The 25,751-nt window shown below is 41.4% G+C and overlaps 1 protein-coding gene across 1 annotated transcript in view; it reads right to left on the bottom strand.

Moving 5' to 3' along the window:
- Positions 1-25,751, bottom strand: part of ADCY1 (adenylate cyclase 1) — a 536,332-nt gene that overhangs the window by 94,619 nt on the left and 415,962 nt on the right. The window contains exons 12-14 of the mRNA XM_040353333.1: positions 23,174-23,263; positions 19,784-20,040; positions 10,534-10,660 (exon numbers count right to left, since the gene is read on the bottom strand). Of these exons, the coding sequence (XP_040209267.1) occupies positions 10,534-10,660; positions 19,784-20,040; positions 23,174-23,263 (474 nt within the window). The remainder of the gene's footprint in view (positions 1-10,533; positions 10,661-19,783; positions 20,041-23,173; positions 23,264-25,751) is intronic.

Genomic DNA, 25,751 nt, shown 5'->3' with positions numbered 1-25,751 from the left:
TTTTTTTTTTGATAAACTTTTTCCTGTGTATAGAGGGGTATGAATATTTTTCCTGTGTATAGAGGGGTATGAATACTTTTTCCGGTCTCTGTGTATAGAGGGGTATGAATACTTTTTCCTGTCTCTGTCTATAGAGGGGTATGAATACTTTTTCCTGTCTCTGTGTATAGAGGGGTATGAATACTTTTTCCTGTCTCTGTGTATAGAGGGGTATGAATACTTTTTCCTGTCTGTGTATAGAGGGGTATGAATACTTTTTCCTGCCTTTGTCTATAGAGGGGTATGAATACTTTTTCCTGTCTGTATATAGAGGGGTATGAATACTTTTTCCTGCCTCTGTCTATATAGGGGTATGAATACTTTTTCCTGTCTCTGTGTATAGAGGGGTATGAATACTTTTTCCTGTCTATATAGGGGTATGAATACTTTTTCCTGTCTCTGTGTATAGAGGGGTATGAATACTTTTTCCTGTGTATAGAGGGGTATGAATACTTTTTCCTGTCTCTGTGTATAGAGGGGTATGAATACTTTTTCCTGTCTATAGAGGGGTATGAATACTTTTTCCTGTCTATAGAGGGGTATGAATACTTTTTCCTGTCTCTGTGTATAGAGGGGTATGAATACTTTTTCCTGTGTATAGAGGGGTATAAATACTTTTTCCTGTCTATAGAGGGGTATGAATACTTTTTCCTGTCTATAGAGGGGTATGAATACTTTTTCCTGTCTCTGTGTATAGAGGGGTATGAATACTTTTTCCTGTGTATAGAGGGGTATAAATACTTTTTCCTGTCTATAGAGGGGTATGAATACTTTTTCCTGTCTATAGAGGGGTATGAATACTTTTTCCTGTCTGTATATAGAGTATATAGAATTTTTTTTTTTTTTTTTAGTGATTGGCTCTGATGCAAAAGAAGGGCGGAGAAAGTATTCTCGAATATTCGGAAATAGAATATTTCACAACATTTTTTTTTTTGATAAAATATTCCGAATATTCTATTTCTGAATATTCGAGAATACTTTCTCCGCCCTTCTTTTGCATCAGAGCCAATCACCAAAAAAAATAAAAAAATCCCCCAAAAAAAAAAAAAAATCGCAAAATCGCATTAGCGAAATTTCACAATTTTTTTTTTTTTATAAAATATCACGAATATTCGGAATAGCGAATATTGGCCGCGAAATTCGAGATATTCGCGAATACTCGAATATGCCATATTCGAGCCGAATATTCGCAATACGAATATTCGTGAGCAACACTAATTATAAGAATGTCTAATCTGTAATTTGATGCCTTTTGGAGATTTTTCCATCTTTCCTTGGCTTCGTTCTGCACATTAATACAAATTTTTATCTGGGGTGCCCAAACTTTCGATCCCCACTGTATTACCATTGCAGTTTGCACATTTGTTTGTTTATTTCTTTAGAGCGAGATCCAGCAGGCTATCCACGGCGCCAGGGGCTATATTAGTCCGGGAGGACGGGTAGAGTTTTTTTCATGCGGAGGGTGGCTTTTTTGCTGCCCCCTCCCCCATGGCACTTGCCATGGCTGCCATACCTTAGATATGCCACTGCTTGGGACACCTATTGCTATACATTCATTCCTCTCAGTGCAGGTTTCTGAGAGGATTGGAGGTATAGTGGGGTTGGATATCCCAGATGAGGAGCAAGGAGAAGTCTGCCTTGTTCTTTGATGTGGGTCTTTCAAGTGCTGTTGCCAACGGACTGCATGGGAGATCGTCATATGTCTGGTCAAGCATGTGGTGCTCAAGTGACTGCTGTTTTGGCCATGCTTGATCCACTTCAGACATAGGTTGCAAACAGCAACGGTGCAATCTGCTGCACATGTGTCAAAAAAGGCCCACACCAAAGAACTTTTCAAAATAAGCAAGGGGTCAGCAGCACCCTGCACCTGCTTAGCTTTGTGGTGTGATGCAATAGGGTGGCTTCCCTTAAGCTGCCCCCTGGAGGGCATCCTGCCTCATTGGATATGTGCCTCCTCTCTATCAGGCACCCAAGTAGAGTCAATGACCTCATTATTCCCTCCATGCTCGTCACTGGAGCAAACTTAGAAGTATGCTGCAGCTGGAAGAACATGACTGCCAGTTTCTTGTCCTTCTTGGGCACCCCCTCTCTCTAGGCTCATGTTACGCCCTTCCTCAACCCGGGTACCATCATCATAGCCTTCAAATTTCTGCGCACCCTCCAGCAGCATGTACTTGACACTGTGGTCGAATAGTTCGGGGGACTCCTCCGTGCATGATGGTGGGGCTAGGGAAGGAGTGACTGTTGACAAGGAGCCAATGGAAGAGTCCGCTTTGGCAGTTGCATTGGCTGGCAAACTACTCTGAGCCTGGGTGACAGAGGATGAGGACGGCTTTGTTATCCACTCCACCAACTCTTCTGCATGTTATGGCTCAATAACACTGCCAGCAGCATAAAAATAGGACAAACGTGCCCCACGGTCACATGCAGAGGATTCACCATGTTCACGACCAGCACTTTTGACTGTAGACACAGAGCCTGCTTGCCCTTTTTTAGTGGCATGTGAGCGCCTGCCTCTCCTTGGTAGCCTTCCGGACATGTTGTAAATGTTGTTTTGCAACACCACACTACACTGTATTGTGTACTGTGTACACCACCAGAAAAGTACACAATACAGTGCACCCGTAGTGCAGTTGCTATTACTTTTCTAGTAGTAGCAACTGCACTACTGTATTGTGTACACCACCAGAAGTGTAATAGCAATTACGGCTGCACTGTATTGTGTACACCACCAGAAGTATGTTAGAAAATGTACACCAGGAATGGCCTGCAGTCAGATATAGGATACACTGGATGCAGATATATATATGTCACGATCAGGCGTCAGGCTTGATGACCAGTACCTATAGCAGTTGCGGGACAAGTATACAGGCAGTCACTTCTGGCAGATGACACAGGCTCATCTGAGGTGTGGATTCTAAGTACTAGCCGGTGTTCACCAGAGCTCCTGATGGTGAAGATGGATTTTGCTGCGTGCTAGTACCAGGTCGCAGTCCTCAGGTTTGCCACACCAGGGTGTGATCAAGCCGGGTCCAGTAGCGGATGAGCAGATAAGGGATAAACAGTAGCATGATCAGTAAGCAAGCCAAAAGATCGGTAATAAGTAGTTGCAGGTTGGGATCAGGCAGTAGTGCAGTCAAGGAACAAGCCAAGGGTCAATCACGAGTGGTAGCGAAATACAGATGGCAGCAGGGAAGTCAAATAGCAAGGCACTGGCTGAGAAGGCACAATAACCTGGCAAAGAGGAAGTGCAGAGACAAGGCTTTTATAGTAAGTTCATGGGAGGAGCAAGGAGTTCAAGGTTCAGCAGCAATCAAGACACAAGGCAGGGTTGTCCAATGGATCAGATAGGATATGTCCGATAGATCAGGCAGGGAGCTGTCCAGCATCCCAGATAGCTCAGTGGGAAGCATCAGCGCCAGACACAGAAGAGGTCTCAGGTTCAAGCCCAGGTCCTGATAGTACTCCCCTCCTCTCTGGACGTCTTAGGGCTTGGTTTGTGAGGAACCCTCTGGTGGAATTCTCTTAATCTAGGGGCATGAACGTTCTTCTCAGGCTCTCAAGAATTTTCTTCTGGCCCATATCCTTCCCATTGGACCAGATATTGTAGCTTGTTTCTAAAGATCCTGGAATCAAGAATTTTTTCCACCACAAATTCTACTTCACCCTGTACCTCAACAGGTGGAGGAGGTGGAATAGTTCTTCCAGCAAAGGGAGCCCAGGCGTCACTCCACACAAACAGGAGTTTGGGGGTTCTCTACATCATAACACGTTGAGCATATAGGCATGTATTAGGCCACTAAGGGAGATGGTATAAAATACCATCGAGCCCTAGCATAGAAAAGTTAGAGCGGACATGTTCAAGCAATTAGGACAAGGCCTATAAGGGATGTGTACTTATGTCAACCTCGTAGTAAATAGGAGTTGTAGTGACAACTAGTAGTTGCGTATGAGAGGCAATATAGCTTAAGTAATTATAGTTGCATATATGAGGTGAATATTGCACACATAATAGTAGTTGCATATGAGAGGTAATATAGCTGCGATAATTCGAGGTAGCTGACCCTTTAAGTTATTCCTTAGCAAACAGCAGTATATCCAGTGGCGGCCCGTCCATAGGGGGCGCAGGAGTTTGTTTTCCCGGGCTGTGTAAGGTTGGTGCTATACTTGTGTTCCGACTCTGGAGCAGCAAAGACAGCTACAGTGTCTCTGCCTTTGCTTTCCTGATAAGATCTTTCGCCCCCCCCCTTTCCCCATGCATGTGGTTGGGAGTGTTCTGTCTGTCAGCAAGATGAAAGAGTGAGGAAGACATTCTCTGATATTGTTTCACCTCCTCCCTGTTCACACTGTGCTCTGTGTGCACTGTAACCTCTGGTGTTGGCTGCACAGCTTGCAAGCTTGCATGGAGTAGAGCTTCTGCTGCAGGGGGAGAGTGGGGGGGATTGGTGTTTATGTCTGTCTAATGCTGGGTAGCCTGAATGGTCTACCAGATATTGTTTGCGTTGTGCTGAGGTCTTTTCTCCTGACATTTGCTAGGTGTACTTGGATTAGGAAACACCATAGCTGTGTAACAGCCAGGCACTTGTTGATCTCCTTGAAATTAGATCTTACATTCCAATAAGAGTCAGTGGATCAGTCAGTTGAAGTTTGCTGTGGTGCACCAAAGCTGACCTGTATATTCTCACAGCAGAATAATTGAAGAAAACTCAGGACATGATTATATACAAGCATTTATTGGCACCTTGTTTTAAAGCATTTTGATGAATTCACAAGCCAAATGGGGAGGTAAAAAAGGAAGGGCGGGGTCTGGCGCCCCCCCCCCCATCCTTAAACTTCACCAGCCGCCACTGAGTATATCCCAATTAGTATGTTGATATCCACAAGGCATATTAGGTAACAACAAATTTATTAGATGGAACACAAGCAGCAGATCTTCCTATAGGACAACACGTGATACAATAGCTACTTATCCGTTTGCAGGCTTCAATGTAGGAGATAGGGAATCCATGATGTAGGGTGTTCAGCAAGAACGCCTCAAGGTTGTCCCCAGCAATGGCTCTGTGTTGTAGTGGGTGCAATAGCACCAAAGTAGTAGTTGTTGCCTGGAGCGGTGTTGCAGCATGGGGAGCGATGGCAGCGGTATGAGTAGCGTGGCCGAGCTACGGCTGACAATAATAGAACAAGGTTTCATATTTCAATTCAATGCCTTTATAGGCAAGGACCAGGTGAAGTGCATCACACTGAATTCGAAAGGAGCGCCATTCGCTGTGGCGCACTCCCGCGTTCCACGGTGGAACGCACAGGGCGCCACGTGATGACGTCATACAGGAAGTAACAGGTGCGTGGAGCGCCTGTTATATGTAGTTAATCTGTTGGTAACAGAATGGATTGGAGTTGAGATAGGGAGATCAAGAATAAAAACTGGATGATACTCGTTGTTTAAATAAAAAGGACTTTGAGAAGTGGAGCTATGTTTAGAATTGTTATATGCAAACTCTGCTGTAGAAAGATAATCCACCCAGTCATCCTAAAGATAACTGACAAAACATTGAAGGTACTTTCCAAGGTTTGATTGGTCCTCTCAGTCTGACCATTAGACTGGGGATGAAAAGCAGAAGACAGATTAACTGTTACACCTAAGGCTGAGCAAAAGTTTTTCTAAAATTTGGAAGTAAACTCTACTCCTCTGTCAGACACCACATCATCAGGGATTGCATGTAGTTTAAATACTTCTCGAAGCATTAACTCAGCAGTTTGTTTAGCTGAAGGTACCCCCTTAACAGGTATAAAATGAACCATCTTAGTGAGACGGTCAACAACAACCAAGATAGTGGTCATTTCTCTTGAGGGAGGTAAATCTACCATAAAGTCCATAGAAATTGAGCCCCATGGTTTCGATGGAACAGGGAGCAGCTGGAGCAGCCCCAAAGGAGAAGCTCGGGGAGTCTTACTGCGTGCACAGGTCAGGTATGAGGCCACATAGTGTTTGACATATTTCTTATAGCTGGGTCACCAAAAGGAACGTGACAAGAGCTCTTCTGTTTTGGAAATCCCAAAATGCCCAGCAAGTTTTGAGTCATGAACCAACCTGAGGGCTTCAATCCGAGCAGATTCAGGCACATAGAAACTAGGGGCCAGATTCACCGAACAGATACGACGGCGTATCTCCTGATACACCGTCGTATCTCTTGTTCTATCTATGCGGCTGATTCAGAGAATCAGTTCCGTATAGATAGCCCTAAGATCCGACAGGTGTAATTGACTTACACCGTCGGATCTTAGGATGCAGTACCTCGGCCGCCGCTGGGTGGAGTTCGCGTCGTATTCCAGCATCGGGTATGCAAATTAGCAGTTACGGCGATCCACAAAGGTCTTAGTTTCCCGTCGCAAAGTTAGGGCTGCTATTAACATGGTGTAAAATTACTCCACCATGTTAAAGTATGCCTGTCGTTCCCGCGTCGCTTTTGAATTTTTTTTCAGGTGTAAGTACGTTACGCATAGGGTTGTCCAGATACCGATACTAGTATCGGTATCGGGACCGATACCGAGTATTTGCGCAAATGCTCCCGATAACTAAATAGAATACTTTTTTTGTATTTATCAACATGTTCTATGAAAATTCTTTGAGTTTTTTACTACTGCGTGACAAGCAAATAAAACATTTTTATTCATTTTTACTCATTTTTATTCTTTTATAATGTCTTGAGTTAGAGTTCTTCATAATTCTAAATAAAATATCCTTAGTCTGTATTGTGGTTTGAAAACTGTCACATGACATTTAAAAAAAGTATCGGTATTCGGTATCGGCGACTACATGAAAAAAAGTATCGGTACTTGTACTCGGTCCTAAAAAAGTGGTATCGGGACAACCCTAGTTACGCACGTCGCGATTCACAAACACGTCGCGCCGCCGTAATTTCACGCAAAGCACGTCGGGAAAATTGCAAACGGAGCATGCGCAGTACGTCCGGTGCGGGAGCGCGCCTAATTTAAATGGTACCCGCCCCATTTAAATTGGGCGGGCTTGTGCCGGACGTGTTTACGATACACCGCCGCAAATTTACAGATAAGTGCTTTGTGGATCGGGCACTTAGACTGAAAACTTGCGGCGGTGTAACGTAAACGGGGTATGTTGCGCCGCCGCAATTGTACCTGAATCTGGCCCTATGTTCATGAGTCCAAAAGCTATTCTTGTACACAAGGTTAATACCCGTAGGTGGATTATTGAGAAGAGGGTCATTTTCATACGCCTCCTTTAGAAGATTTAAGAATGTCTTGAAACCCGTGGCACCTATGAAGTTCTTTTGAGGCAGGATAGTACATTCAGGGTTGTCTTTCTGGCATGGTTCAGTAAACATCCTTGATAATGCATCAGCCTTACCATTCCTTGACCCAGGTCGATACGAGATAAAATTAAACTTGATAAAATTAAACCTGGAAAAGAACAGTGACCAACGTGCTTGTCTAGAAGACATCCTCTTGGCAGAACGAATGAATTCTAGATTTTTATGATCAGTGAGAACAGTTACTGAATGTTTAGCCCCTTCCAGCAGATGCCTCTATTCAGAAAAGGCTTCCTTAATTGTCATTAACTCTTTATTTCCGATGTCATAATTTATTTTGGCTGATGATATTAAGTGAGAGAAATACTCAAGGATGAAACTGCATCTTTTCTCCTTTTCGCTGAGAAAGGATAGCTCCCACAGCAGAGTCTGAGGCACCCACTTCCACTATAAAAGGAACTTCAGGATCGGGGTGTACCAATATTGATGCAGAAGTGAAAAGAGTCTTTAGCTTACTAAAAGCAGTCTGTGTCTCAGTTGATCACACAAAGGGCATCTCTTTCTTTGTCAGCTGTGTAATTGGTGCTATCACTTTAGAGAAGTTTCTTATGAATTTTCAGTAAAAGTTGGCAAAACCAACAAATCTTTGTATCTCTGTAATATTACTAGGGGCAGACCAATCCACCACTGCTTTTATCTTCTCAGGATCCATGCTTACTCATTTAGGAGAAATAATATATCCCATGAACTGCATCTGGGTTCGTTCAAACTCACATTTCTCCAATTTAATATAAAGTTGATTCTTCACTAGCTTTTCAAAGACAATGCAAACATTTTTGCGATGTAACTCCAGGTTATTAGAAAATATGAGAATATCATCCAGATAAGCAATCACAAACTGGTCCAATAGGTCTCAAAAAGCATCATTGATGAAGTGTTGGAAAGTGTCAGAGGCGTTGCAGAGGCCAAAAGGCATAACCAGGGACTCAAAATGGCCATATCTGGTTATAAAGGCGGTTTTCCATTTGTCTCCTTGACGCATGAGGATGAGGTTATTTATTTATATATATATATATATATATATATATATATATATATATATATATACAGGCTAGAGCTTCCCCAGTTAGGAGGTTTATAACAAACATTACTTTCTATTTTTCAGAAATTAATGCAACGGGTCGCATTTGGAAATATACGCGACACTGGTTAAGAAAACATCTGTAATGGCGGCGATGTCCATTAAACTTAGGTGGGTAAGGTATATGTGCATTAGCATCATCTCGGGAACTTTGGTCCAGCAATTGTTTTTGCAGAGCACGGATCTCTTCATGTTGCCCTTTCACCAAACTTTCCAGTTTGGCAAATCTTTCTTGGTAGGTGACACCAAACTCCTGCAGGCCCTCCAAACTCCTGCAGGCCCACAATTTGCTGCCGAAAAGGAGCCACAGCATTTGCTATAGCGGCCTCCATGTTTTAGGCCTGGGTAATTCTGTCACGATCAGGCGTCGGGCTTGAAGACCAGTAGCTATAGCAGTTACGGGACAGGTATACAGGCAGTCAATTCTGGCAGATGACACAGGCTCACCTGAGGTGCGGAGTCTAAGTACTAGCCGGTGAGCTCCTGATGATAGAGAAGGATTCAGCTGCGTGCTAGTACCAGGTCACAGTCCTCAGGTTTGCTCCACCAGGGTGTGAGCAAGCCAGGTCCAGTAGCGGATAAGCAGATAAGGGTTAAACAGCAGAGTGGTCAGTAAGCAAGCCAAAAGGTCGTTAACGAGTAGTTGCAGTTTGGGATCAGGCAGTGGAGCAGTCAAGGAACAAGCCAAGGGTCAATCACGTGCGGCAGCAAAATACAGATGGCAGCAGGGAAGTCAAATAGCAAGGCACAATAACCTGGCAAAGAGGAAGTGCAGAGACAAGGCTTTTATAGGAAGTTCATGAGAGGAGCAAGGAGTCCAAGGTTCAACAGCAATCAAGACACAAGGCAGAGTTGTCCAATGGATCAGATAGGATATGTCCGATAGATCAGGCAGGGAGCTGTCCAGCATCCCTGATAGCTCAGTGGGAAGCATCAGTACCAGACACAGAAGAGGTCCCAGGTTCAAGCCCAGGTCCTGACAATATATATATATATATATATATATATATACATACACACACGCAAGACTGTATATATATATCTATTAAATACACTGCCTGACTTATATTAGAAAAAGTACACCAGGAATAGCCTGCAGTCAGATATAGGCTACACTGGATGCAGAGTATATATAAATATACAAGACTGTATATATATATTAAATACACCGCCTGAAGTATATTCGAAAAAGTTAGATATAGGCTACACTGGATGCCGTGAGCTCAAGAGCGGCGATACCCACAATCGTCTCACGGTGAGGAAGAACCGGGAAATGCCAATGTAAGCAATCGTTATCCTAGTGACAAGGACACTGATCACAGCTTCCTGTAATCGGAAGCGGTGATCAGTGTTTTGTCACACACAGCCCATCCCCCCTACAGTTAGAAGCACTCCCTAGAAAACACTTAACTCCTTCACTGCCAGTGTCATTTTCACAGTAATCCGTGCATTTTTATAGCACTGATCACTGTAAAAATGACAATGGTCCCAAAAATGTATCAAAAGTGTCCGATGTGTCTGACACAAAGTTGCAGTCACGATGAAAATCACAGATTAATAATAAAAATGCCATAAAATTATCCCCTATTTTGTAGATGCTATAACTTTTGTGCAAACCAATCAATAAACACTTATTGTGTTTTGTTTTACCAAACACATGTAGAAGAATACGTAGAAGAATATAATAATTTTTTTTTTTTTTTTAGAGATTTATGTTTGCAAAAAAACAAAAACCGCAGAGGTGATCAAATACCACCAAAAGAAAGCTCTATTTGTGGGAATAAAATGACGTAAATTTTGTTTGGGAGCCACGCCGCACGACCGCGCAATTGTAAGTTAAAGCGACACAGTGCCGAATCGCAAAAAGTGCTCTGGTCTTTGGCCAGCAAAATGTTCTGGGGCTGAAGTTTAGGCTTTAGAACCACTTGAAGGTTCTTATTCATTTATGGTACCTTTGCACACATTGGAAAGTAGCTGCTGTCTGAATAAATGGAGGTGATAGAATAGGCAACATACACCAGTATTGATGAACTTAAAGTTACAAATGTCAGCAGTTGAAGTTACTGTTACCTGCACAGCCCAGAGGTAGTCCAGGCGTAATTTCATGTCCACCTGTCTAGAATGGAGTGCCAAAGCACAGGAAAACAGCAAAATGGCTAGAATGGGTTCATAACCTCGCATATAAAAAGATCCCCTTCTGTGAAAAGAAAAGAAAGATTTTTAATTTAATTCTGTTCGACAAGAATTTGTTGTACTTAAAAACCTTTGACAAAAATGGAAAACATGGATATGCAATCCATGCAAACATGGAAAAGCATGTGTTATCAGAAAGTGTTGCTTATAATAATTATCTCTAATCTGACAATCTAGTTAAAGCGTAACAACGCTGCATCTGAGAACCACAAACCAAAAAACGATTTCATACATTTTTTAGATTTAAAGCAAACTCACCTATATTGTCGCAATGCTTTGTTTTGCTAAAAATTCATTTTGAAAAACACCCCCTAGCATTTATGGATGTGGCCATCTTGAGAAAAGGCAGATAATTCATGTAGCATTTACTTCCTGTAATCTATCTGCCCTCAGCTCAGGAATGCAGGATGTAGGGTATGCTTAGCTGAGAAAATCCCTGATGAAAACTCCTAGCATGTATGACAATATTGTTATAAAAGGAAAGGGGCGAATACAGTAGGTAAAAACAAAAAAAAGTACCACACCAAATAATCTATAAACCATAAGAAGAGAACAAATGTACATAGTGGACTTATGGTATCCAGACAATATATTAAGTACAAACATCTAATTTTATTAGTTTACAAATGATTAAAACAGTACACAATATAGACACTGGCCCAGATCCACAAAACAAATTACGCCTGCGTATCTATTGATACGCCACATAATTTCAAAGTTCCCCTGTCGTATCTTTGTTTTGTATACACAAAACAAGATACGACTTAATGAGGAATCGATCCGACAGTCTTAGTACGCCGTCGGATCGTAGGTGCATATTTACGCTGGCCGCTAGGTGGCGTTTCCGTAGAGTATGCAAATTAGCTACATACGGCGATCCACGTACGTCCGGCCGTCGCATTTTTTACGTTGTTTCCGTAAGGCTTTTTTCAGCGTATAGTTACCCCTGCTATATGAGGCGTATCCTATGTTAAGTATGGCCATCGTTCCCGCGTTGAATTTTGAAAATGTTACGTCGTTTGCGTAAGCTGTTTGCGAATAGGGCTTTGCGTAGAATGACTTCACTGTCGTAAGCATTGGCTTGTTCCGGTTTAATTTCGAGCATGCGCACTGGGATACCCCCATGGACGGCGCAAGCGCCATTATAAAAAAACGTAATTTACGTCGGGTCATGACGTATTATCATAAAACACCCCCATCACATCGATTTGAATTGCGCGCCCTTACGCCGCCTAAGTTACACTACGCCGCCGTAACTTACGGCGGAAATTCTTTCAGGATTCCCCAAAAAAATGGAAGAATGCGCCGGACGGAAGATTGCGCCGATCTACCTGGATCTGTCCCACTGTTGTTATTTTACATTGAGAGTGGGATCCCACTCCCAGTTTGATATTATAACAGTATCTACATTGTGTACTTTTACTATTAGGTTTGTAGCATCGATATGAAAAATAACTATAATATATATATTTATATATCTTTATATATATATATATATATATATATATATATATATATATATATATATATATATATATTAGTATGGTGCTTTATTTTTCATATGTTTTAAGCATTTGTACATTAATAAAATCAGATTTTTTTATATAGAATAATGTATGGGTACCTTAAAAGTGCCCTGGCTGTTAATTGCACTGTCTTTAAAAATAAAGAATTATAAAAATGGGATGTATGATATTGTTTGCCTAGGCCTGGAAAACGGGAAGTAACTGATGAAATGTAAAAAAAAAAGTTTAAAATAAGTAAATATGATATACTTTGTTATCTTTTTTCTAATACTTGCAGCATATAGATTAAAAATAGGTAATATTGATTAAGAGAGTGGAGTTCTGCTTTAAAGAGCAATTCCAGGCAACTGCTGCAATAAAACAGTCAATTACTGCTGCTATAAAAAAAAAAAATGCAATTCTTTGAAAGATAAACATTGATCTTATAATATGCAAGTCATTCCAGCCAGATGTGGTGAGTTTTTTCTTTTGAAATAAGTTATGCGCAATTTTATCTCCCTCATTTAATGTACCACTAGTCAGATTCACATTTCTAATACCGCGTACACACTACCATTTTTCATTACAACAAAACTGCCATTTGTTAGACTGGTCGTGAAAAACGGTCGTGTGTATGCCCCATAGCAGTTTTCTCGACGAGAAAACTGCCCTCAAAAAAATTAGAACCTGTTCTATTTATTCTCGTCGTTTTACCCGCCGTTCTTTTTCTCGTCACGAAAACCGCTCGTGTGTATGCTTTTCCGAGGGGAAAAAAAAACGTGCATGCTCAGAATTAAGTATGAGACGGGAGCGCTCGTTCTGGTAAAACTTTCGTTTGTATTGGAGATAGCACATGCGTCACGCTGTAACGGACAGAAAAGCACGAGGCTGAAAAGCGCAAATGGTCTCTCACCAACTTTTACTAACACGACGATCAGCAAAAGCAGCCCAAAGGGTGGCGCCATTTGAATGGAATGTCCCCTTTATGGTGCCGTCGTACGTGTTGTCGTACGTGTGGTATGTCACCGCGCTTTTCTCAAGCGTTTTTTTTTCATGAACGTGTGTATGCAAGGCAGGCTTGAGAGGAATCACGACGAATCATGCTTGCTGTCATCTTCCTGGAGGATGTTAGAACACGCCCCAGCTTGTTAGTGAGATACAGTACATATTATATATATTTTTAAATGCGGTCTCGTCCTAGCAATATGCGGAGCCAGGGGGGCCACAAAGGTGACAAAAGCTGGGGGCAAGTGGGGGCCGTATAAAACCAGGCCGCAACTGGCCCGCGGGCCGGGCTGGACATGCCTGCTATATTGCAAGGCAACAATAATTCCACGGTCATTTGTTTACTGGCAGAAGAAGAAAGGTGGTATACTATACTACAAATGGATGAAAAACTGAAGCCCAAAGCAGGTAGGTTAGGCTGTGTTTCAAAAATACTGCCAGTCCTCATGCCACACCACACAGACAAAATGGTCTACTGTTTGAAAATCTGGCTGCAGAAACTAAAAATGCAGCAAATAGCTGCAGCGGAAAATTGATCCATCTGCATTGCATCATGTGGATGGGGAAATCTGTTTTTTTGTTCAGCCTGGGGGCTAATTTATCAGCGTACAGGCAGTGTTACAAAAAAAAAAAATGATAGTAGAGGATCTCTTGAAAGTAACATGGGCAATATAACTGAAGCAGAGTAAGCAAAACATGGATACACGCTGTACATGAACTTTATTAGCATCCCCGTTTTAGACTATAGATTTCAATATTGAGTTGGCCCACCCATTGCAGCTATAACAGCTTCAACTCTTCTGGTAAGGTTGTCCACAAGGTTAAGGAGGCCAGTCAAGTTTCTCCACCCCAAACTTGCTCATCCATGTCTTTATGGACCTTGCTTTGTGCACTGGTGCTCATTCATATTGGAACAAGAAGGGGCCATCCCCAAACTGTTCCAACAAAGTTGGGAGCATGAAATTGTCCAAAATGTCTTAATATGCTGATGCCTTAAGAGTTCCCTTCACTGGAACTAAGAGGCCAAGCCCAACTCCTGAAAAACAACCCCACACCATAGTCCCCCCTCCACGAAATGATTTGCACCAGTGCACAAAGCAAGGTCCATAAAAACATGGAGGAGCGAGTTTTGGGGTGGAGGAACTTGACTGGCCTGCACAGATCCCTGACCTCAACCTGATAGAACACTTTTGGGATAAATTAGAGTGGAGTCAGCTAGGCCTTCTAATCCAACACTATTGTCTGACCTCACAAATATGGTTCTGGAGGAATGGTCAAACAAATAGTGGAGAAGTCTTAAGTCTTTAAAATATTAGTACACTTATCACATTTGTACGATCCCACTTAGGGTATCCCCCCCCCCCTTAGGGTAAAGTTTAATGATTTCAATTCACACGGGAGCTCCCACCCCCTTTTGGTCCTTTGATTTTTTTTTTCTCTCCCTCTCTTTCTTTCTTACTCTTTTTCTTCTCTCCCTCTCTATCTTCTCCTACTTTTCTCCTCATCTTGGACCCTCTCTCATCTCTCCCACAGCTTAGGCCAATACGGAAACTTTTGACCTCTCAGGGGAGAAACAAATTTGCTTAAACCCTACCCCAGACAAGAGGACAACACCATAGATCAGACTAGGAGCCTGGGACTCCGAGGTATCTCTTATGCTATAAATTTTAGATTGGATAAGGAGAATAGGTTGAGACAGGGGAGGGGAATTTTATGTAAATGTTATGTATATGTATGGCAGATGGAACGTTTTTGTAATAATGATGAAATTAAAACCAAATAAAGAGAATTTATAGAAGTCTTTAAAATATTTTGTAAACAGCTTCAGATCCATGTTCAGACGAGAGATTCGTAGTAAGGGATGTATCTTTTGGGATAGGATTTCCCTGCAGTATTGAATTTAAAGCTGACACAAATTTGAAAGCCAGGGTTTACCTAAACATTTTATAATAAAATGAAGCAAACCCACCAGGCCCTGGGGCTTAGCCCAGTGGCAAGATTTTGAGGGCTATAGCAAATGCTTGCTCCAATATGGGTTATTTAAGTGCTATTCTCTTTTCACATGACTAATGCCGCGTACACACGATCGGTTCATCCGATGAAAACGGTCTGATGGATTTTTTCATCAGACATCCGATGAAGCTGACTTTCATCAGTCGTGCCTACACACCATCGGTTAAAAAAAACGATTGTTTCAGAAGGCGGTGACGTAAAACACAACGATGTGCTGAGAAAAATGAAGTTCAATGCTTCCGAGCATGCGTCGACTTGATTCTGAGCATGCGTGGATTTTTAACCAATGGACGTGCCCACAGACGATCGGTTAGTTAACCATCAGATAATTTTAAAACAAGTTCCTAGTTTTTTAACCGATGGATAAATAACTGATGGGGCCCACGCACGATCGGTTAGTCTGATGAATACGGTCCATCAGACCGTTTTCATCAGACAAACCAATCGTGTGTACGCGGCATAAGAGTCCTCAAGATATATACTTATGAGATCTTTTGTGAGATCTTTAGGCAAAATAAAGGATCTGAGATGTTATGTAACTTGGAGTAGAAATCCTTTAAACAGTTCACAATATCTATAGGCTCAGTGGCTTTAATATTCCTTGAAGTAACAATAGATGAAATAAAAGCTTGTGATGAAGGGATATGAAGAGAATGTGCAATGCCTTTTTGCCAAATTCATAGAATAGTCGCCTACTGTAAAGTAATTTAGTCTTATGCCATGTACACACAATCGGAATTTCTGATGGAAAAAATACTTTTTCCATCAGATATTCCTATCGTGTGTAGCCCCATCAGAGTTTTTCCATCGGTAATTTCGATCAATTCCATCAGAGTTTAGATATAGAACATGTTCTATTTATTTCCGATGGAATTCCGTTGGAATTCCGATGTAATTTGGCCGGGCAAAAGCATGATCGTGTGTATGCGGCATTAGTTTTGGATAAAATAATAGAGTTTGCCTGTTCTAGTAAATTTGCTAGTTCAGTCATTAATTGAGCTACTTGCAACTTCTTATGCTGAGTTTCAATATGTTGTATACGTCATACTAAAGAATTACCATTTTCCTGAAAATCATTTTTATGTTTAGAGCCTAGTTTCATTATACTGACTTTTTTAATAACAGATGCAGTAATATAGAGGTTGGATAAGAAAGTTAGGGCAGTAAAATAGTACATTTTGGAAAGAGATGTACAAATTAGATCAAAATGAGAGACAACAGAGGCTAAACGAGGGACAATTTGGTCTCAAAACAGGGACTTCAAATGAGGGAAAGTTGGGAGTTATGCAGTGAGAGCACATATAACACTGAAAGCAAATGCACACAGTTATGCCTCGTACACATGGTCGGACTTTTGACCATGCAAAAGTCCGCTGTGAGTCCGACGGAAAGATAGAGAACAGGTTCTCTATCTAAGGTCCGTCGGACTCCCGACCAAAAAAATCAGATGGAGGCTACACACGGCCGGACTTTCCGAAAAATAAAACCCTGTCTGACTTTTTTTCTCGGAAAGTCCGACCGTGTGTACGAGGCATAAGACAACCCATAGACGAGTCAGTTTTTTCATTCAATCAGAGGGTTGAATGAAATAAAAATGGCCCAATTTCATAGGAGAGATTCTTTTTAAATTTTTTGCACCACCTCATGGCTGAAATAAATGCATAGAATCTGCAGAATTGCAGACTATTGTACATGTTTTAATGTAGTAAGATTTCACAATCTGTAGGGTATAAGGGATTTAAAAAACTCTAGTGCACTGAATATATTCTATCCAAGATCTAATTAGCATTTAGCTAAATGTCACCTGCAGATGTGTCAAATGCTTCAGAAAATGTGAATTCATAAGGCTTCTTTCACACTGATGCGTCGGCGGTAAAGCGCCGCTTTTTTAGCGGTGCTTTACTGACGTTTTTTTAGGATGTTTTTGCCAGCTAGCGAGGCACTTTTAACCTCCGCTAGCAGCCGAAAAAGGGTTAAAACTGCCCGCAAAGTGCCACTGCACATTGGAGTGAGAGGAGGCACTTTCAAGGCGCTTTGCAGGCACTATTTTTAGCGTTATAGCACCTGCAAAGCGCCTCAGTGTGAAAGCAGCCTTAGTGACTTATTTCGAACAATTGAGTACTGTCTGTGATACATTTTTCTTTGCACTAACATACAATTTTTTAGGATAAGCTTTCAGGGTATGTCCCCTTCTTCAAGGTCCGAGCAAAGAAAAAAGTATCACAGACAGTACTCAATTGTTTCTGTCGCAAGTGCACTAATACAGCTACAATCACCTCAAGCATTAGTGAGTGAGTGAGTGAAAAACTTATATAGCGCAACACATGCAAACTGAATCGCTTCTGGGCGCTGTGTCCATTCCATGGTTAAAAAACCCTTTGACCTCAGAAGAGATGGGTTTTAATCTTTCTCCTGAAGGCCAAGTGGTCTAACTCCAATCGGATGGTGATTGGTAGAGCGTTCCACAGTCGAGGTCCCTGGACTGCAAATCTTCAATCTCCTTTGGACTTGTATCTGGCTTTGGGTATCTGGAGTAGGTTTTGATTGGTGGATCGCAGAATGCGATTGGGGTTGTGGGCTTTTATTTGTTCGCATAGATATTGGGGGCCTTTCCTTGAATACACTTATGCATTAGGCAGAGTGCCTTGAAAGTGATTCTGTCTTTTACTGGCAACCAATGAAGGGATCTCAGTGAAGGTGAGATTGCTTCCCATGGTTTTTTGCCGGTCACTAATCGAGCAGCCGTATTTTGAACGACTTGCAGACAAGTGATTTGGTATTTGGGGAGTCCGAGATAGAGGGCATTTGCATAGTCAAGTCTGGAATTGATGATTGTTCCCACCACGACTGCAATGTCTTCTTTCGGGATAAAGGGGGTGAGTCTGCGTAGTAGGCGCAGCAGATGGTGCGATCCGCTGACTACTGACCCTATTTGTGCATCCATTGTCATGTTGGTGTCGAAAATGTCTCCGAGACTTTTGACTTTGGTGCTAGGGGTGATAGTTTTACCCAGAATGAATGGGGTGTTCATGTTGTCACGGGGTGATTTTTTCGGTTGGCATGAAACAAGAGAAGTTCTGTTTTCGAACCGTTGAGTTTAAGATAACTGTTTGTCATCCAGTTTTCTATCAAAGTAAGGCATTTCTCTAGTCCGAGATAATGATCCTTTTTGTTGCAGATGCGGAAATACAGTTGTGTGTCATCTGCATAAGAGTGGTAAAGTAACTTCTGGTTACTGATGATTTCAAAGAGAGGGCGGAGATAGATATTGAACAGTACGGGCGACAGAAGTAGGAAATAAAAGATTGGGTATAAAAAGGGGTGGAAAAAAATGTTGGTATTTCTGCAGGCAAAGATACTAAAACACAGGTCTTAACAGAGATCAGGTATATATATATATATATATATATATATATATATATATATATATACACATACACACACACACAGTATAACTCCCATTATATGTTACTGAGGGTCTCACTCTGTTCAGTGTCTAAAGAATGAAGTATTTCCACTCAGGCCCCCCAACCCAACATTTTATTAGTACTGGCTGATAGACATGTGCATTTGTTTTCGTCCGAATGCATTTTCACCCGAATTTCAGATATTTTCGTTATCGTTTTAACAAGCGAAAACGAATGTGCAGAATCTGAAATCCGAAAGATTCAACATAAAAAAAAACTTTATTTTCATTTTCATTGCTACAAAAGTTCGATATAGATAGGAGATTCGACATGACGCTGACAATAACAATCTGTGTCTATTGAACCTGTGGTCGAATGTACCTAACCTTAACTCTATTAGTCCAAGATTATTCTACATAGAGAGGAAATATTCGACATAGAGAGAAAAGATTCAACACTGTTGGGGTAGACCATTCGACATGAACGACGAAGATTCGACGAAGCAGCGAAAAACATACAAACGTTGAATCTGTCATTGAAGGCTTATGGTGTCTGTTGAAAGTTCTAAGAAGATTCGACAAGCAGCTAAACTGTACAACGCTGCAATCGTACATTTCTGAGCAAATGCTTGGCCTATAGGATATAGAATTCAAATGTTTGTTGACTAGTAATAATAATTTATAAATATCATTATTATTAGTGTTATACAACATTAGAATTCTTCTATAGCTTGTAGGCGGAACATTCGACCGAAAAATGTACGATTGCAGCGTCAAATCTTTTAGCTGCTCTGTCGAATCTTCTTAGAACATTCGTCAGACACCATAAGCCTTCAATGACAGATTCGACCTTAATTAATACGGATTTTCGGACAAATGCATTTTTTAACGAAACAAAATAAATAAAAACTAATTTCGGGAGTAACTAAATACATTTATTTTCGAAATTCCGAAATTTCGAAATTCCGAAATTTCGAAATTCCGAAATAAAATATTTCAGTGTGCACATGTCTACTGGCTGAAGTGACAAGTGCCCCATACACCCCATCCTGGTCCTCCCGTGCATAAGGCTACAAAGCAGTGTAATCCGAATCATTCATTTTTTATAAAGATATCTATGAGAAGCTCCATAATGTGACATTATAAGACAGTCAGAAGAATGCATATTTTATTTCAAAACATTTCACAGAATCCTTACCCTGCTGCTTTTCTGTATCCACTGAGTTCCAAAACTAATATGTATAAAACAGTAACAAAAAGAAGTAAAATAATTTTTGGCAATGAAGAAATGCGTAAAAAAATTGCCATTGTTAAGGTGCCCACCACACAGGATAAGAAAGCATAGTGAGCTGTGTCACATGGACGTTCCTCCATGGTTTTATTCTCTCCACTTGGAGAAATAATCAAAATAGAGCTGCTGGAATTTGTACTCCATGACCAAGGCATGCAGCCAACCTACAAAAAAAACAAAAAACAAACAAACAGAATTTAGAAGCTGGGATTTTTTACTAGCTTATAAGAATATCCAGGGATTTGCATCATGCTACCCACTTTCCTTAACTACTCCCATCTGCAAGAATTTTCTGAGGATATTATTCAATAAAATCCCAAGACATTTAAAATAATTACTGATGTAGGGTCAAAATTCAATCCACTTTTATGTCTGACATTACACAACCTACCCTTGACACTAGAACATGTAAATATCGAGAACACAAATATATGCTCCATGGGCGCCAGTTTTTAACAGCCTTTTCCTTATGAAATCAAGGTAGTAGTACCTAGCCATCATAGAAACATGTCACCTGTAATTGGACAATGAAGGAGCATATTCACATTCATGAGGTCATCACTGTGCTCTCCCCTTATGTAAGCATGTAAATAGTTAGTGAGAGTACAAGAGATTAAAGGGGTGTCAAAAAGATACAATCTCTTGTGTAATACACTTAGTATTTATGAAGGAAGTAGAGTGCTAAATTGTATATGTGAGGTTAAGGTAGTGGCAAGATAACACTGGTGATCAGAGACTGGCAAAATTGTTGGCATAAGAGGGAACAGGGTATAATATATACACACAAATATTGAGCATTCCAATAAACTGTGGTAGTGATATATCAGCATGTATTTCTTGGCTCATCAGTTCCAGTAACACATTTAGACTACTGCAAAATGTAAAATACATTTATTTCAAATATTAAGTTTTATAGAATTTTATCAAGCTCCTAACTATATTTTAACAACTCTCTGAGTTGGCGCATACTCCTTTACTTTTTATTAGGGCTGTGACTGATTAAAATTTTTGTGTTCGATTAATCGTTTTTTTTTTTAATCGATTAATCGACTAATTTCGATTAATTAACGCACATACAGATACAACTACTTTTAGCTGATCTCCTTGCATTGCAACTCTGCATTAGCCACTGGTAAATGTGGTGGGGGCAGTATGGGGGCAGATGTGTATATTACAGCATCTGCCCCCATGCTGTAATATACACATCTGCCCCCATGCTGTAATGTACACATCTGACCCCATGCTGTAATATACACATCTGCCCCCATACTGCAAGAATATACACATCTGCCCCCCATACTGCCCCCACCACATTTACCAGTGGCTAATGCAGAGTTGCAATGCAAGGAGATCAGCTAAAAGTAGTTGTGTGGCAGATGTGTACATTACAGCATGGGGCAGATGTGTATATTCTTGCAGTTTGGGGGCAGATGTGTACATTACAGCATGGGGGCAGATGTGTACATTACAGCATGGGGGCAGATGTGTACATTACAGCATGGGGGCAGATGTGTACATTACAGCATGGGGGCAGATGTGTACATTACAGCATCTGCCTCCATGCTTTAATATACACATCTGCCTCCCATACTGCAAGAATATACACATCTGCCCCCATGTGTACATTACAGCATGGGGGCAGATGTGTATATTCTTGCAGTATGGGGGCAGATGTGTACATTACAGCATGGGGGCAGATGTGTACATTACAGCATGGGGGCAGATGTGTACATTACAGCATCTGCCTCCATGCTGTAATATACACATCTGCCCCCATGCTTTAATATACACATCTGCCTCCCATACTGCAAGAATATACACATCTGCCCCCATGTGTACATTACAGCATGGGGGCAGATGTGTATATTCTTGCAGTATGGGGGCAGATGTGTACATTACAGCATGGGGGCAGATGTGTACATTACAGCATGGGGGCAGATGTGTACATTACAGCATGGGGGCAGATGTGTACATTACAGCATGGGGGCAGATGTGTACATTACAGCATGGAGGCAGATGTGTACATTACAGCATGGGGGCAGATGTGTACATTACAGCATCTGCCTCCATGCTTTAATATACACATCTGCCTCCCATCCTGCAAGAATATACACATCTGCCCCCATGTGTACATTACAGCATGGGGGCAGATGTGTACATTACAGCATGGGGGCAGATGTGTACATTACAGCATCTGCCCCCATGCTTTAATATACACATCTGTCCCCATACTCCAGGAATATATACATCTGCCCCATAATGTTACCACACACAGATGGTTGTCCTTTCTTACCTGACTATCAGGCAGGCAGACCCATCTGCAGCGTAGCCGATGGACACACGTGCGCAAGGGAAGAAGATACAAGCAGGCGGGCAGGTGATGATGACGTCAGCGCGCCGCGGCTCCGGAGCTAGGCCGAAGCCGCGGCCTTTCCTATGGGGAGACCGCGGAGCTCACTCCGCGGATCGTCATCGATCAAAATAATTTTAATCGACCAAAGAAATTAACGATTAATCGACCAATTAATCGTTAATTTCCGCAGCCCTACTTTTTATATATAGAATTTCTTTGAGCTCCCAACAATTTCCTAATGGCGGTATGTTGGTGAATACCATCTTGCCGCTGGCTGCCAACCTAACCATGTCTCTTTGGTTTGGTTTCAACAGAGCCCCTCATTTTCCACTTCTTGATTAGAGTTTGAACATTCTCAATTCCTTGGATATCTTATTATATCCCTTTCCTGTTTTATATATTTAAACTACCCTTTCCCGCAGATTATTTGACAATTCTTTTGCTTTCCCCATGACTCAGAATCCAGAAACGTCAGTGACGCACTGGATGTAAGATGCAAGGGTTTGTCAGGAGTCCAGAAACGTAATGACCTATTATACACACACACACTAATTACAAGCAAACAGATCACAGGTGAGGATGGTTACCTTCAATAGCAATTCAAACCCCTTTGTGTTCACTTGTGTGCATGTTATCAGGCCAAAATCACCAGGGTATGTCAACTTTTGATCAGGATCATTTGGGTAGTTTCTGTTTTGATTATGATTTAAAAAGAGCAATCACAGTCACTTGATTATACATGGCTTCAAACACTAACCATGAGTGAAAGAAATGTTTTTGTGTTATCATTCATATTCTCTGAAAAATGGCCAAGAAATCATAAATTCTGCCAGGGTATATACATTTATGAGCACAACTGTATATACTGTACATATTAAACTGCATAATAAATCATTATTTGAACAATTAAATGTTTAATCATTTAAGAATCATGGCTTACTTACCACATATCCTTGTGCCACAGAATAAATTAATATTACTATAAAAATACATAAAATGGTTCGTATCTGTATTGTTAGGCACCCTGGAAAACACTAAAAGAAAAAGAAAAAAAAAGTTATGGTTAAAAACAGGGAAGGGCCCAAATGATAAACTACACATTAATGTTGCTATATTTTACCAATCCTAGATGATGGGATTGGAATATTGGCAGACATACTAGCCTTGAAATGTCTGTGCTATGTGAATAGGCCCTGTAAGCTCGCATAAACATGTGTTATTGTGCCTTTATTGTCTGTTTGTCCTGATGTTCTGCTTTCTTTCAATAAAAATCTTTATGAAAAAAAAAATACACATTAAATTAACATCATCTGCCCCTACTTTTCCTATTGTGGAGATCAGATTTATCTGTACAACTGCCTACACATTTGGCAGTCACTAACTGACCTCTCTATCATTTTGCCCCAGTGTCTACGGGAAAGCTAATGCCAGAGGAAATTTTAGGGCCTGATGTTACATAGTTACATAGTAAGTGAGGTTGAAAAAAGACACGAGTTCATCAAGTCCAACCTATGTGTGTGATTCTATGTCAGTATTACCCTGTTGTGAGCTAAGATAAACTATTAGTGCCCCAATCAAGGTACCATTTGAGATGCAAGTTTTAAATTACATCATGGCAGCTATCTTCCCTAAAGACTTAGGGGGTAATCCACAAAAGGGATACGCCGGCGTATCTACTGATACACCGTCGTATCCCTGTTTCTATCTATGGAACTGATCCACAGAATCAGTTTCACATAGATAGACAGAAGATCCGACATGGGTAAGGGACTTACACTGTCGGATCTTAGGATGCAGTACCGCATCCGCCGCTGGGGGCATTTCTCGTCGAAATGCCGCTTCAGGTATGCAAATTAGCACTTACGGAGATCCACGAAGCTTTTAAGCTTCGTTTTTTCTCCGTAAGTATTAGTTTGCCGTCGCAATATTAGGGCTGCTTTTACAAGGCCTAAACTGTTTACACCTTGTAAAAGTAGACCCTTTTATCCCGCGACGCTGTCTTTTTTTTTTCCCGCCGCAACTCATTTTTTTTTTACGCCCGTCGCGATTCTCAAAACCCGGCGCAACGTAAAACCGCGCAAAGCACGTCGGGTAAATGACGTCGGGAGCATGCGCAGTACGTCCGGCGCGGGAGCGCGCCTAATTTAAATGGGACTCGCCCCATTAAATTAGAAATGCCTTGCGCCAGACGGATTTAAGTTACACCGCTCAAAATTTCTAGGTAAGTGCTTTGTGGATCGGGCACTTAGGTAGAGATTTTGCGGCAGTGTAACTTAAATACGAAAAGTTACGTTGCGCCGGGTTTTTGAGGATTAGGCCCTTAAAGTGGCAGATTCACAAAAACTGGTGCACTCAGAATCTGGTGCAGCTGTGCATGGTAGACAATCAACTTCTAACCTCAGCTTATTCAATTAGGCTTTGGCAACAAAACCTGGAAGCTGATTGGTTTCTTTGCAGAAGTGCACCAAATTTTGCACTCTCCATCATGCTGTTCATCCTCAGTCACTATGAGATTCATTTTCTGTATTCTGCAAAAAGCCTGGTTGTTTTCTGCCTCCCCCTCTTGCCTAGGTCGCCACTGCATTTAGGAATTTTGTAGAGCAGTATGACAGCTAGTGCACATGCTCAGTTTTCAGTGTATTTTCTACCCTGAGAATTTCCTTCCTATCACATCTGAGCAGGCCATGTGACTATAGATTCACACACTGGTAAATGACAAAACCACTGTCTCCTTCCTTCTCTATGCCCACTAACCAGCTAAACACAATGGGGGTGGCATATTACAACTTGATTGATGGAGGCTTCACCTCTCTGTTATTCTAAGACACAGGCTGGAGGGATGTGACAGCTTGAGTTTGGCAGAAACACACCCATACAATTGTATTGCTAAAAAACAATACATATTTATTTTCAGATATATATTTGTATGGTCATTTAAAACAATTTATTGATATTATTTATTTTTCTTTACTCTGTATTCCAAAGGCTGTTTTTTGAACATGTGACCAACAGCAGATGACTAGAAGCTCTTCCTGCCACTGTTTTTCTGCAGACAGGCTGGGAAAGAGCTGGGTCACATGGATTCATGAAGAATCGTTCTTGCCAAACCAATCTATTAACCTTCTATGAGGAGGTGAGCTGCCATCTAGATAAAGGAAGGCCCGTAGACTTGGTGTATCTGGATTTTGCAAAAGAATTTGACACAGTTTCCCATAAACGTTTACTGTACACAGTAAAGTCAGTTGGCATGGAGTCAGGAGATGGGGCCCAAGTGCATATGCAGAGTCACCTGGAAGGGAAAAGACAGGAGGATGTTAGCCGTGAATGTGCCCCTTTTGATGTCTGCATCATGGGGTCGGACAGTCATGCCTACTCCCATGTCACTCACCAACCAGCCAGCTGTCCCTGTACACGTTCTGTTCGAATTCTGTTGGGATGTTGCTTTGACGGTATATGTAGCTGTCGTGGCTGGCCCCGGGGTGTTTGGCACGGACGTGCCATATGAGGCATTGGGCATCGGCT

The sequence above is a fragment of the Rana temporaria genome, chromosome 5 (assembly GCF_905171775.1).
Source record: "Rana temporaria chromosome 5, aRanTem1.1, whole genome shotgun sequence".
Lineage (NCBI taxonomy): Eukaryota > Metazoa > Chordata > Amphibia > Anura > Ranidae > Rana > Rana temporaria.
The sequence above is the reverse complement of the archived record's forward strand: the minus strand, read 5'-3'. Positions and strand labels throughout refer to the sequence as shown.